Source organism: Esox lucius, chromosome 6, assembly GCF_011004845.1.
Source record: "Esox lucius isolate fEsoLuc1 chromosome 6, fEsoLuc1.pri, whole genome shotgun sequence".
NCBI lineage: Eukaryota > Metazoa > Chordata > Actinopteri > Esociformes > Esocidae > Esox > Esox lucius.
Genome location: NC_047574.1, coordinates 6,035,416 through 6,050,249, shown reverse-complemented (window position 1 = coordinate 6,050,249; position 14,834 = coordinate 6,035,416). Strand labels below are relative to the sequence as shown.

General features: G+C 44.8%; 1 protein-coding gene across 10 annotated transcripts in view; it reads left to right on the top strand.

Annotated features, from left to right (window-relative positions):
* Positions 1-14,834, top strand: part of dock1 (dedicator of cytokinesis 1) — a 263,696-nt gene that overhangs the window by 20,332 nt on the left and 228,530 nt on the right. For 4 of the 10 annotated variants that reach the window (XM_034292884.1, XM_034292883.1, XM_034292888.1 and 1 more), the window contains exons 2-10: positions 7,268-7,351; positions 7,769-7,809; positions 7,989-8,044; positions 8,958-9,054; positions 9,278-9,426; positions 10,463-10,598; positions 11,431-11,588; positions 11,964-12,045; positions 13,492-13,627. In XM_034292884.1, the coding sequence (XP_034148775.1) occupies positions 7,268-7,351; positions 7,769-7,809; positions 7,989-8,044; positions 8,958-9,054; positions 9,278-9,426; positions 10,463-10,598; positions 11,431-11,588; positions 11,964-12,045; positions 13,492-13,627 (939 nt within the window). Of the gene's footprint in view, positions 1-7,267; positions 7,352-7,768; positions 7,810-7,982; positions 8,045-8,957; positions 9,064-9,277; positions 9,427-10,462; positions 10,599-11,430; positions 11,589-11,963; positions 12,046-13,491; positions 13,628-14,834 lie in introns of all 10 variants that reach the window. The other 6 variants (XM_029120580.2, XM_029120579.2, XM_034292885.1 and 3 more) reach the window with 3 other exon arrangements.

The window sequence follows — 14,834 nt, the reverse complement described above, 5'->3', positions numbered from 1 at the left end:
GGCCCAGAGGCCACCTAATGAAGAACACTGCTCTATTTATACGACCACCCCTCGTTCTTGTCTAACAGTGTACATCAGAAGAACTAGGGCCCCAGTCACATTGAGAACTTTCTCTGTCCTCTTTCTCCTTTCATTTTTCTTCAGATATTCAAGTTTTTTTGCCAGTTTGTTTTAGTCTTTGCGTTGCGCTGTTCGGTCAGCTTAATTCCAGGTTAATTGCTGTCCGCTGTGCTGTCTCCTCTCTGTTCTTCGGACAAACCCGCTGGGCGCTAGTCTGGAGCTAATTGATTGGGAATAGAAGCAGGCTGACACTGCGTGGCCTCCTCTGGGACCTCACGGTTCACTACATAGGGGACACTGCTCTCTCTGGGACCCACGGCTGCTGTTCTGTTGGCCTTCAGGGTTCTCCACCTCAGTGCAAGGCTTCACAGTGGAACCATCGGTATTCCACAGCGTTGTCTGGTGGGATGGAATGAGGATGACTTCGTATCCCGTTCCTTTTCATTGTTTTGTCATCCCGTTGGGCAACCATTTAGACACATCTGAGTTTGTTTTCCTGAAAGTGTTAGATCTGGCATTATATAAAACAGTGTTTAAGGTTGTTTTGCCTGTGTGTTTGTTAGGGTCAGATCTAGAGTTATTAAAGGTAGTTTTATCTTTTTGTGTTTGCAAGGGTCGGATTTGGGTTTTTTATGGTCGTTTTGTCTATTTGTGTTTGAATTTTGTGCTGTGAGGGTCAGGTCTTGGGTTATTTCAGGTAGGGTTTTTAGGGTATTTTTGTCTGCGTGTGTTTGGGATTGTTGTGCTGTGAGGGTCAGGTCTTGGGTTATGTGAGTTGCCTGCCCTATGAATGCCATCCCGTCTGCACTCCCCCAGGCGGCCGTTACCCTGGTTATTCTAACACCACTTGACACATCCCTGAAGGATACCCATCAGAAAGGCCGCTAGCTCGATCCTCAGCATGTCTGGGCTAACAGCTTGTAAGTGGCTAACGGTGCAGTCCATTATGATTACTTTAGCATTTTAATTTTGTCATTTAGCCGGCGCTCCTTCCCAGAGCGACCTACATCCGCTGTTGATTGAATATATTTGGTATGTATGGTACTTTGCAATTATATTTTTGTGGAGGGATGATTAGGTGGCCATGAGTGTATGAGGGACAGATAGGAAATTTGTCAGACACCACAGCTAACACTCCTACTCTTACAGTCAGTGCTGTGGGATCTGTAATGATCCCATAGTGTCAGGACACCCATTCAAAATAGCATCGGAAAGACCTTTCACATGGCAGTCAGGCTTGGCGATATAGGCGTTTAACACAGTATATTTAAAATGTCTGACATTACAGTGGATATAAAATGTCTGCACACCCCTTGTGGTGGTTCTTGTGGTGCAAAAGAATGAGACAAAAGATAAATCATGTCAGAACCTTTTCCACCTTTAATGTGACCTACAATGTGAACAATTCAATTGAAAAACAAACTACAATCTTTGAGGGGAAAACATTTAAAATAAAAACTATACAATAACATGTTTGCATAAGTGTGCACACCCTTAAACTAATACTTTGTTGAAGCACCTTTTGATTTTATTACAGCACTCTTTTACAGCAGTCTTTTTGGGTAGGAGTCTATTAGCATGGCACATCTTGACGTGGCAATATTTGCCCACTGTTCTTTGCAAAAGCGCTCCAAATCTGTCAGATTGCCAGGACATCTGTGCACAGCGCTCTTCAGATCACCCCACAGATGTTCAATTGGATTCAGGTCTGGGCTCAGGCTGGGCCATTCCAAAATGTTAATCTTCTTCTGGTGAAGCCATGCTTTTGTGGATTTGTGTGCTTTGGGTCATTGTCTTGCTGAAAGGTGAACTTCCTCTTCATCTTCAGCTTTCTAACGGACACCTGAAGCTTTTGTGACAAAATTGCCTTGTATTTGGAACTATTCATTATTCCCTCCACCCTGACTAACGCACTGGTTCCAGCTGAAGAAAAACAGCCCCAAAGCATGATGCTGTCACCACCATGCTTCACTGTGAGTATTGTGTTCTTTGGGTTATGTGCAGTGTTGTTTTTGAGCAAAACATACCTTTTGGAATAATGGCCAAAAGGTTCAACCTTGGTTTCATCAGATCATAACACATTTTCCCACTTTATTTATCTTTGTCTCATTCTTTTACATCACAAGAACCTGGCAGAACCCTAACCCTAACCCTAACAGGGGTGTGTAGACTTTTTATATCCACTGTACACACCCACACACACAGCTCTGGAATCAATTAAGAGACCACTGCACATTTTACTTTCTTTTCCAAGGAAGTCGAAAAGGAAGGTTTTGGGTGCGGAACAGAAGGGTTAAAATTTAAGAGACTACTGTTTATTGAATGCTTCTGTTCCTCACTCAAATCGTAACTTTTATTTATATATAATATTAGTTTAATCACAGTCTGTTTGTTCCTTCAACTGCTATAGAAAAAACTCAATGATTTTTTTCCCCAAGAAATTAATCATTGTCTTCTTACCTCTCTGTTCATTTAGTATGCTTAATATCAATAGAATACACTTCAGAACAATACAGTTGACAGATAAAGGCCTTCAGGTAATATCCTATTTATCATTCTATTTACTATTCAAGCAGCCCAAGTCATTCAGTTGGGCTCGGTGACGGTGGATAAGATGTAAACGGATGTGGTTGTTGTTGTTGTTGTTGTTGTTGTTATGCCTTCATTTGACCCGATGCCAACAAGGAAGTCTGCACTTGGTCGAGAGACGATTAGGAGTGTCTCCATGAAAACCATTCCAGCTTGACTCTCAATGAATTCACCATCTGAGCTGTTCACCAGTGACTCATGGTTGTGCTGAGAGGCGACGTAGGAGGGAGGATGTGTGTGCAAGTGAACACACTTCCCCGGTGTTTGTTAATGCTTATGTAACTTGTACCACATCCAGATATTCTAATGAGCTCGTTGGCAGGTAGATCCTGCTGTTTCCTGTCATTCCAGGGGGTGTTTTCTTCCCATTGGAGAACCGCCGGTCGTCCTAGATCATCTTGATGCGGTTATTTGCGTCCGCGTGGTGATTCCACCGTACTGCTGCGCATTCACAACCGACAAACAAAGATGTTGTTGTCGCATCAGCGTGTACGGACAGCAAGTCTAGTGTCTGTCAGGTTTGAGGGCTTTTCATTTGTCAGCTGGGTATGGAATGGCCTCCATTATGTTGGCTTCATAGGCTCATTGCAGTATGTGTGTAATAAACAGGGCTTTCCATTGCAATGCTCACGGCTCCCTTTAGACAGAGTAATATCTTGCCCGATTGATTAGGGAACACAGTAGAGGTGGGTGGAGATTCCACTGCGTGTCTGAATGGTGTTTGGTTAGGCTCTTGTCTCTCCTAACATCATGTCATATTAGTTTTTTTAATAAACAAGGTTTACTTCCTGTACTGTAGCTCATCTGGTCCCGCTGCATTGGGAGTTGTGAGATTGGATGATATCTCTGTGTTAGTTCAGGTTCCTGTCTCACACTCTGCACCTGTCTCCCTGTCGCTCTTTTACCCGTCTGCCTCTGTTGTCTTTCTCCAGTGTTTCTGCACCTGTCTGTTTCTGCACCTGTCTTTTTCTCCACAGCTGTATATGTTGGCTCCTGTCTGTTTCTCTTTGCACCTGTTTGTCTCTGCAGCTGTCTCTTTCTCCACAGCTGTGTAATTCGGCTCCTGTATGTCTCTCTTTGCACCTTTCTTCCTTTACCAATGTCTGTTTCTCTGTCCCTGTGTGTCTCTCTGAGCACCAGTCTGAAACCGTTTGAATCCTGATACTGCTACCTAGTTCCTGTTCCATGGAAACACAACCTTTCGTTTTTCTCTTTCCTTGTGGGGACCTCAAAACTATTCAATTCTTTCGCCTTTAACCCTAAACCTAACACTGGTTGAGAAATCAAGTCCAGGACTCCCAAACAGCAGCTATACTGGCAGCACTGGGCTACCTGGTCAGGGATGCTCTTAATGATGTTTTATTGAGCTTTACACTCACCAAAAAACACATGCCAGAATACACACACACACAGCCCTGTCTATCTAGTGTGAATAGGCAGTTTTTGTTTAGTGAACAGAACCCTGCCCCGCCCTTTCCCTCCCTCTTTTGTTTGTTTTTATTCCCCATGCGTAATCCTTTTGTATCTCAGCGTGTAACACACACACACGCGCACACACACACATTCACTGACTTTCAGTGTTCAGGATTCTTCTGGAGGGAGAAAAACCAAAACACACGCACACATCTGCTTCCAGAATGGTGTTACCATCATGGAGCACTACATTTCACTAGAGCCCAATGGAAGGCCGTCGTGACAGAAAACAAGAGCTGAATTAAAAGGGGAATGGGTGCAGTTCACCATGCAGATGTGTGTTCATGTTTGGGTTTTCTCCCTCCAGAAGTATCCAGGGGAACGGGTGCAGTTCACCATGCAGATGTGTGCTCATGTTTGGGTTTTCTCCCTCCAGAAGTATCCAGGGGAACAGGTGCAGTTCACCAGGCAGATTTGTGCTCATGTTCGTTTTTTCTCCCTCCAGAAGTATCCAGGGGAACCGGGACATGGGTTGGATTACTTTTTAAGGAAATTCGATCCCAGATAATCTGACAGTTGCTGATCAATTCCTGCTTGATTGGACACAATTCATTTCAAGTCCCGTGGCAGGATGCCATCTCTCTCTCATTCCTTCTCTTAGTCACTCACTCTTTCTTTCTTTCTTTCTCTCGCTGTCTCAACCTCTGTCTCTCACTAGTGTTTTGCATTCCTATTCTTTTAATCTAATGACCATGTCAAGCTTGTAAACCTCACCATCTTGTTGAATGAATGGGATTAGAAGGTTAGGGACCCTGCCTTGCATTATAACTGCGTCATTGGGCCCCATAGTTTGCGTCCTGGTCTCAGCCAGCCAACAGTGCTTCTGGATCTTGCAGAGGACGGTGCATATTGTCTCAGTCTACGGATTCAGTCTCACAGCCTTTCCATTTGGGCTGGCCACTCCGAATGATCAGAAAGCCTGTCGCCCTTGTAATGTATGTCTTTGGTTTTCTTCTGTCGACTATTGGGTTGTATTTTGCTCAGTAGCAACTCACTGCCGAATGTTTACTGAGTCATTTTCTTTCTGCGTGAGGAGATCTTTCGGAACTCTTCTACGTTAATCCTGATTATACCGTGATTAAGGAAAAACCTGAATGAGTCATGATTAAGTCATGAATAATCATGAGTGAGGAAGTTTCATAAAGGCTTCAAGAACACATGCAAAACCCCCACCATTGCCAATAGCAGGGGAAGTTATCATAGTTTTGGTGGTGTTTTTGCCTCTGAGCTTTTCACAAATAATTATTCACGTTCTTTTCGTAATCATGGGATTTTCTGAAAAATCCTCTATTCATAATTACTATAAAATTACTTAAATTTGCAGAATACTATTCAGCCATCATTTCCGTTTGGGCAAAACACACACGTTGCTCTGCTTCATGCCGTTTGCAGTGTGAGCTGAATGGCGTTCATCATACCGCTTAAAACAAAGTCAAAAACCAAATCTCAGCCGTGTGTAACGGACACACACTCCTCGTGATTTGTCTGGCACACCAGAATGAATGTTAGAATAACCATTTTCTTTTTATTAAAAGAAGTGCAACACATTTTCCGTGTGTTGTTTTTTCAGGGCTGTGATCCGAATTTCTGCCTTCCCACCGATATTCCCTGTGGCGATTACGATCTAAAGATTATGTCCCACTCACAGTGTATTGGAGTGGAATGCGCAGCGACATAGGAAATGAGGTTGCATCCATCCAGCCCCATAAAAAGTATCAGAAAGAGAAGAAAATGGTTGACGAGAGACACTCAAAACATCTCACACTGGCATCGAAATGATTCTACTGTAACCAGCAACATCACTAGTTTGTTAGAGGGCGCCATGTTAGTTACCAGGTAAACAATATTGTTATTGTGCCAAGTTTATTGTCGCTAGTTTGAATCAAAAATTTTGTTTGCATATGGTGTTTGTTATTTAATTGAAATTGTGTTCACAACAAGTGATGTGGTCTAAAATTGCTCTAATTCTGTTTCTTATACTTGAGTGATAGCTGTGGTGAAAAGGCCCAATTAATTATGCTGTCTGTCCCCTCTGTAAAGTAGTCCCTGTGATGGGGCCCTGTGTGGTATCCTTCCCCCAGCGACTGCATTTTTATCCAACAACATAACAATATGTGAACGGAACTGTTAATTTTATACCTTTACAATTGCTCAGAAAAAAAAAACTACATATTTTTCCAAAACAGTTGTCAAACTGATAGACACCAAAAAGGATTCTTATAAATAATATCAAACCACGTTAAGACAATTAACAATCTCAGTGTTTAGCAACTGGCCTTCAGTGGATTCATTCTTCATTGGGTTTTAGAAGAGGTAATAAAGTGCAAATATCTTTTTTTCACCATGAAATATCTTTAAATGGTCCTAGGCTGGGCAGAGGCCGGGCAGCATAGCGTCTCCATGGTTACAGGTCAGGCAGGAGGACTGCCTTGATACCAAGAGCTGTTCAGGTGTGACATGGGGGGGCTAGCGCCTCAGGACCTTGTCAGAAAAGGTCTGCTCCATGTAACCGTCAAATGAACCGCCCACTTCCTGTTAGAGCACCTCCCCGTTGCCTCCCCATCCCTTGTGTATTAGACTGGACAACACCCTATCATCAGCATCCAACAGCTGTTTCAGCCCCGCCCCCTGGCCCTGCCCCTGGCCCCGCCCCATGCCTACCGGTGTGACTGCTGCACCTTAAATGTGAGAGCGTGTGAGAGCGAGTGAGAGCGAGTGAGAGCATGTGAGTGTGATAATCAACAGTGGAGGCTGGTGGCTTCCTGCTGGTCTCTCCAGTGACACGCTGGGCATGATTCACAGACTGTCATGTTAAACACTCCTTAATGATGAGAGACACGGAGAGAGAGAGAGACATCACTCTGTTGTTCTGTCAGTGACACACACAGAGATCTGACAGTTAAGTATGTGTGCGTGCGTGCGGGGGTGTGTGTGTGTGTGTGTGTGTGGAACGTATGCTGCGTGGGTATGTTAATGTTGTTGATGCCAGTGTATGGAGCAGATCTGATCCCTGTATGTGTGGGAGGTCTGTCAGCCTGGCTGTCCCTGTGTGTTCCTATGACAGCCACACATTATACCTCACTGCATCTCTCGCCAGTTTAATATCTAATATCCTTCTCATCGTTGGGCCTTTTCCTCCCTGCAGCCATCTACAACTATGACGCCCGCCAAGATGAGGAACTGTCGCTACAGATAGGAGACACAGTCCACATACTAGAGACATATGAAGGTGAGAACACGCTAACTGATGACAGTCCGCATACTAGAGACATATGAAGGTGAGAACACGCTAACTGATGACAGTCCGCATACTAGAGACATATGAAGGTGAGAACACGCTAACTGATGACAGTCCGCATACTAGAGACATATGAAGGTGAGAACACGCTAACTGATGACAGTCCGCATACTAGAGACATATGAAGGTGAGAACACGCTAACTGATGACAGTCCGCATACTAGAGACATATGAAGGTGAGAACACGCTAACTGATGACAGTCCGCATACTAGAGACATATGAAGGTGAGAACACGCTAACTGATGACAGTCCGCATACTAGAGACATATGAAGGTGAGAACACGCTAACTGATGACAGTCCGCAGTGGCATGGAGGTGGCAGTGATTTGTCTGAATCTTTGTTTTAGGCTGGTACAGAGGACACAGACTAAGAAGAAAGTCCAAGAAAGTGAGTTGATTTTTCCCACAATGACCATTTTGCATCTTACCAGCGACATTCTGATGTGTCGAGGCCAACTCAGGTTACCTGCTAACATGGCGTTGATAACATAAATATCCTATTATGTCCTATCCCATTATCATCAGGATATTTACTGTGTGTCCTGTCTTTCCCACCTTCTGTTCCAGGGCATTTTTCCTGCCTGTTATATACACCTGAAAGAAGCCACCGTCGAAGGCAGTGGGTCAGTGCTTCCATACTCTGTGTTGTTTTTGATGGGATGATTCAAATAGACCACTAAGATGATTTGTTCCATGTTCAATTCTTGCTGATCGCTATGTGTTCAGTGTTTTCAAAGTATTAGGCTCACGATGCAGTCAAGCTATGTTGGGAACTTGTTCTGGTTTCTCGACCCAGACTCACAGCCTCAAAAGACAAAGCAACAGTTGGCTTTAAAAGGGGGGGAAAACCTGTTCCATTGTTTGTTGTTTTTAAAAAATCAAATCAAAGTGTTTTCATTACATGAACAGGAAAATGCAGGAAATTGCAAGTGTTCTCAACATTGCAATAAATAAATATTAATAGGTAACATCTGAATAGCTTGTAGCTGTAATGTCATCAACTGAAGTGATGGCCTGATGGTTAGTGAACTGAATTTATCTGTAAGCTGTTTAAATATGAGCTTTTTGTCAGAAAGGGGAAAAAAAAACATATTTGTTTCAGATGGCTACAGAGTCATTAAAATTCTAATTGAAAGCAATCTAAAGCCAGCTTTCATGCCAGTCAATTCCCAGATCAATAGCGGTTTTACACTGAGCTCTGTCTAATGTGAAATACAGATAGAAAATGATTCACGCAGGGAAAGGGAAAAACACTGTCTCCGCTCATAGGATTTTCAAACAACTTTAAACGATTGAGCAAATATCTCCACCCGCGCTCAAGTTGTGCATCTTAAGTAGAGGTCTCCACTGAAAGTTGTGCGTCGTGAATAGAGGTCTCCAGTGAATGTTGTGCGTCGTGAATAGAGGTCTCCAGTGAATGTTGTGCGTCGTGAATAGAGGTCTCCAGTGAATGTTGTGCGTCATAAATCGAGGTCTCCATTGAAAGACCACCCGTCTGTCTTCCTGTCTGTTTGTCTTCCTGTGTGTTTCCCTCAGGCACAAGGAGACAGTGATTCCCAACGAGCTACCTCTGGTCCAAGAGGTCACCACCACCCTACGAGAATGGGCGACCATATGGCGAGATCTCTACGTGGTGAGTAGAGTGAGTCCTGTATCTTCACGTCTAACACACACACGCACACACGCGTGCCCTCGCTGGTGTCTTACAATGGAGGACATTCTGATCATGTCCCTTTTCATGTCTGCCATTACGTTTTAGAGAAGGATCACTCAAGAGGTGTGTGTGTGTCTGTCTGTGTGTGTGTACGTCTGTGTGTGTGTACGTCTGTGTGTGTGTACGTCTGTGTGTTTCACAGGGGGATAAACGTGAGATGTTTAACTCGGTCCGGGACATGATCTATGACCTGATTGAGTGGCGATCCCAGATCCTGTCAGGAACCCTCCCCCAAGATGAATTGACTGAGCTCAAACAGAGAGTCACGTCCAAGATTGACTACGGAAATAAGTACGAATCTGTCTTTCACTTTCTCCCCCTTCTGTCTGTCCCCATCCCTCTGTTTATCTCTCTCTCTCCATCCCTCTGTTTATCTCTCTCTCTCCATCCCTCTGTTTATCTTTCTCTCCATCCCTCTGTTTATCTTTCTCTCCATCCCTCTGTTTATCTCTCTCTCCATCCCTCTGTTTATCTGTCTGTCCCCATCCCTCTGTTTCTGTCTCTACATCCCTCTGTTTCTGTCTCTACATCCCTCTGTTTCTGTCTCTACATCCCTCTGTTTCTCTTTCTCATCCCTCTGTTTATCTGTCTCTCTCCATCCCTCTGTTTATCTGTCTCTCTACATCCCTCTGTTTATCTGTCTCTCTCCATCCCTCTGTTTATCTGTCTCTCTCCATCCCTCTGTTTATCTGTCTCTCTCCATCCCTCTGTTTATCTGTCTCTCTCCATCCCTCTGTTTATCTCTCTCTCTCCATCCCCCTGTTTATCTGTCTCTCTCCATCCCTCTGTTTATCTGTCTCTCTCCATCCCTCTGTTTATCTGTCTCTCTCCATCCCTCTGTTTATCTGTCTCTCTCCATCCCTCTGTTTATCTGTCTCTCTCCATCCCTCTGTTTATCTGTCTCTCTCCATCCCTCTGTTTATCTATCTCTGAGTTACCTCTGAACCTGATAAGAAGTGTGGAAAGGAGATCCTGTGTATCTATTTCAATTCTGCTCACCCCACTGTTTCGTAGGCTCTCTCTTTCACCCACACCCTCTCTCTCTCCCCCTCTTTCCCTCTCTCTCTCCCCCTCTTTCCCTCTCTCTCTCCCCCTCTTTCCCTCTCTCTCTCCCCCTCTTTCCCTCTCTCTCTCCCCCTCTCTGTCTCGCTCTCTCCCCCTCTCTGTCTCGCTCTCTCCCCCTCTTTCCCTCTCTTTCCCTCACTCTCTCTACCTATCTTGCTCTGTCTCTCTTCCTTTCTATCTCTCTCAATTCAAAAGGGGAAAAAGGGGAACATTTGTTTAAATTCCTAAAGCATGTGGGTAAATAATTTCTCTGTTATGACAGGTATCTAGACTTGGACCTGGTGGTGAGAGATAAGGAGGGTAACATCTTGGACCCAGACACCACCAGCACCGTGTCTCTGTTCCGAGCCCACGAGGCCGCTTCCAAACAGATAGAAGAACGCATCCAGGAGGAGAAGGTACACTTCTGATCCAAAAAACACCAGGCAGTGACGTCATGGTCCCCCACGGGCCGGGTCACTAAACCGATATCAGCCTAACCCTGGTATAGTGGATTATATGTTGCCGTATGGTGCTGCTGAGTGTCTTTGAGCTGTGTGGACTCCGTCTCCTTTCTGTCCGTTGTCGCGTGTCCACCGGAGCCCTATTAGACCGCGCTCCTCTGTCGCTCATCTGATACAGTGTTTACCCGACGACACCAGGATAGCCGGTTCAATTCCCAGGACCACCCGCACATAAAAAATGTGTGCTGCCATGGCTAAGTCGCTTTGGATAAAAGCGTCTGCTAAGTGGCAAATATATTAATTTGATTCTCCCGGGTCGTTTGCATTGATATTTACACAGTTTACCAGCACTGACACAGTTAGGAAGGACACTGTGAAGACTAAAACCTGCACTCACAGATCTTAATAATTAAATGGATCCTGTATAGTTCAGACTCACACTCACCAGTGGCTTCCTCCTTATAATAGGTGATTGATTCATGGAAGATTGATTCATGGAAGATTGATTCATGGAAGATTGATTCATGGATGATTGATTCATGGAAGATTGATTCATGGATGATTGATTCATGGATGATTGATTCATGGATGATTGATTCATGGATGATTGATTCATGGATGATTGATTCATGGATGATTGATTCATAGACGGCTGTTAAATTGGGCCTCTGATCGAAGGCTAATAAAGCTGACAGACAGCCAGTCTAGTCAAGTGTACTGTGTATTTAATGTATAACATCTGAATGTTCTCTCTCTGTCTGTGTGTCTGTCTGACTCCCTGGGGCAGTCCCAGAAGCAGAATATAGATTTGACGCGGCAGGCCAAGTTTGCCCAGACTCCGTCCTTTGCCCTCTTCGTTACCCTGAAGAACGTTGTGTGTAAGATCGGTGAGGATGCGGAGGTCCTCATGTCACTCTACGACCCCGTCGAGTCAAAGTTCATCAGGTGTGTGTGACCTGACAGGCTTGACAATCTTCACATCCTTGTGGGGTGGAACTTCACCAGCTGCACATGTTCACAGCCAGAGCTTGACAGTTCTAAGCAAAACCAGCTGCCTGCTGGGAGATTTACTATTGTTCCAAGATTATCGAAATAAATACTCTTCTGGAAACATTTAATCCGGGGAAAACATTATTCAGTTGATTGTAATTGGTTTATTATGGGAGTAGAAGATGTATTTTTGGCTTCCTACTGGTGTTAGAAATGAACTGATGTCATAATCTTGACTCAGTTTTCTGTAGATTTCCAGTATTTATGCGTAATCATAGTGATGGGATCATACCGCTCCATCATCTCACATCCTGGTTCCTGTGTTCCTAGTGAGAATTACCTGGTGCGATGGTCCAGTCAAGGGCTGGTCAAAGACATTGACACGCTCCATAACCTGCGAGCGGTCTTCACGGTGAGTGCGTGTGAGCGTGCGTGTGTGTGCGTGCCTCTGTTCTAAGGGGGCAGCAGTGTTTGTTAACTCCCCAGCTCCCAGAGAAAGAAAGCGAGTAACCCCAGGTTGACCCAGCGTGTTTGTCATAGGTCACCTCTCCACTAATGAACAGCCCCCGTGGGCATCAGGGTCACCGGGCGCCTCCCTAGGGGGACCTAACTGACACTCCGCTTGGCTCGCTTCACTGGCGACACAATGGGGATGTCAGCAGGACACGTACCGCAGACACAACGGAACGGAGAGTTAAAGCAATTTGCGGAGCGAAAAGTGCCGCCTTGACAGAAGTTTGTCCTCCCCCGGAAAGGTTCGGATCAATCGATCAATTGTTCTCTGGGCCCTGATCTGCCTGCTGTTAGCACGGCTGCTTCAGTCTAATAAACAGCTCATGCTTGACGACAGCCTGAAACCTGACACGTTTCTTACTGCATCCTGCCCTCATTAGTCCCATGACAGTGACACCATGTCAGCTGTGCGCAATAAGTACAATATCGTAAGTACACTTGGGCAGCTCTGCTCTGTGAATGCATATGTCTGACTATGTCAGTTATTCTGTTACTGTGTTCTGTCATTATCGGCCTTGTCGCAGCAGTACAAAGTGTCCGTGTGACTAGAGTCGTGGACAAGGAGAAGTTCAAATGTGCATTTGTACAGAATGACTCAGAGCCAAGATAATTGCCTCGCTCTCTCACGCTGCTCAGTCTGGGTAGTCTGGACATGTATTGGCGTGGGTTTCCGCTGGTGCTACCGCTTTCTAAATGTTTTCTTTCTCACCATAACTGAAGTGGTGTTCTCTACAAAGGGTGGTTACCAGGTCAGTATCGCTCCGAGGCAAGTAAATAACTTGTGTATAACCTGTACAGGTCTATGTGAACATTCACAAGATCTCTTAAACAATAGCAACCGGCATTATTTCCCATTAGAAATTATGCAAGAATGAATCATGGCAAGAGAGATTATGGCAATGCTCTCATGAAAAAAAATTGATTTACAATATCAAACAAGGCATGCAGCTTAAAATTCAAGATGGTACTGACATCAAAACATAAAGGGTGTGTTACAAGGCAGTCTGCTAACAAAGAGATGTCTCTCTGGGCCAGAAGGCCCAGAATGCTGCAGTAGAAGAAAAGAGCAGAGCAAGACACCACTAACAACATGAGCGCAGGACAACAGACTTATACAATGACATTGAGTGCTTTTATAACCATCATGGAGATGTTTCAGTTAAAACTGAGCTATTGACCAAACCGATCAAATGAGCTTGCAGACATCTCTGCCTCCTAGACCTGACAGAATGGGGGATTCCCAGAATAGCTGAGGCAACACTGTAGTGTCCTTGGATGAAGTGTTGGTAAGGTTTTGTCCACCCGTAAACAGTCACCATAGTAACACGTTGTCATGGCCTCCTAGGACCTTGGGAGTGAGGACTTGAAGAGGGAGAAGATCAGCTTTGTGTGTCAGATCGTCAGAGTTGGTCGTATGGAGCTGCGTGACAACAACACCAAGAAGCTGACCTCAGGCCTGAGGAGGCCTTTCGGAGTAGCAGGTAAGGCAACCATGTCTGACAATTTACCCTGGACAGAAACAACTTACCCCAGAAGGTACGCATCCGTTTATGCCTACGGTCACTGAATCAAAGTTCCGTCTGAGAACAGGCTTCACCGAGAGACCCGACATGGATGCATTTGTGTTTTCCTAACAACCTCTTTCTATTAGTCATACGTTTTAGTTACTGTGTGGGAGGGAGACATTCCCTCCTGAAACGCAATGAGAAATAAAAGCCAGTCGTTTTTGTTTTTTTGTCTTCAGAAGTGGAGACAATAGGTGACCATCGAGTTAGGGACTACAGGAGCTACTGTACAGCCTGAAATAAAGACCTGTATTTTGTTCCTTCCAGTCACCCCAATGCTGAACATCTGTGGCAGAGTCTGAGTGGAATGGTACCTCAAAGCCGTTCTGGATTTCAGGCTACACATTTAGTCCGTCAGTGTGACTGAGGAATGTAGACAGGAACACACAGCAGGGCATCGTCATGCCACATCTAAAGCTGAGGAGACTGTACGGTTCAACGTTAAACAAGAATGGATTTGAAAGCCCCTCAGACCAATTTAATGGTACATGCAAAATGGCCACCAGCCATGGAATGTCAACTTGAATGTGAATTGTAGACAGTCCATTGATTGGACGGTCAGGTGTCTGTAGATTCCCTCCTCCCTCATACATTAAGGGCTTGAATATCTCCCCTCACCTGGTTGTCAGTCTTAATTGGACACTATTTGATAGGAGAAACTAATCAGGAGACACTTGGTCTTCTCTTGAAGAAGTATTTGTTTTCGGGATGTCACTAGGTTAACCATTTGCTTCTGCTGGATTTAAGCAACTATCCTTGCAGGGTCTTGAAACAGCATAGAACAGGACATAATGGGAACATTAGGATACCAGTACAGAACAGAGACACAACCACCTCCATTTAACGCGCCTGGGCTAGCAAACCGCTGTTTCCCGGGAAAGTTCATTATTTTCTTGACCCACAAAGATTAAAGGTGTTATGTAGGGACTCCCCGCGAGTGACTCCACTCAATAACTGCTGAACGGGCGCGTGGCATGAGGTGTAAGATCTAACCAGAGAACAGGGAAGAAAACGGACAAGTGAGAGGGTGAGTACGAGGCAGACGAGAGGTGAAGGGGATGTGCCACTATTCCAGCCCTCAGTTTCATACATCAAACATGGTTTTTTGAAGTCTTTTTTCCCC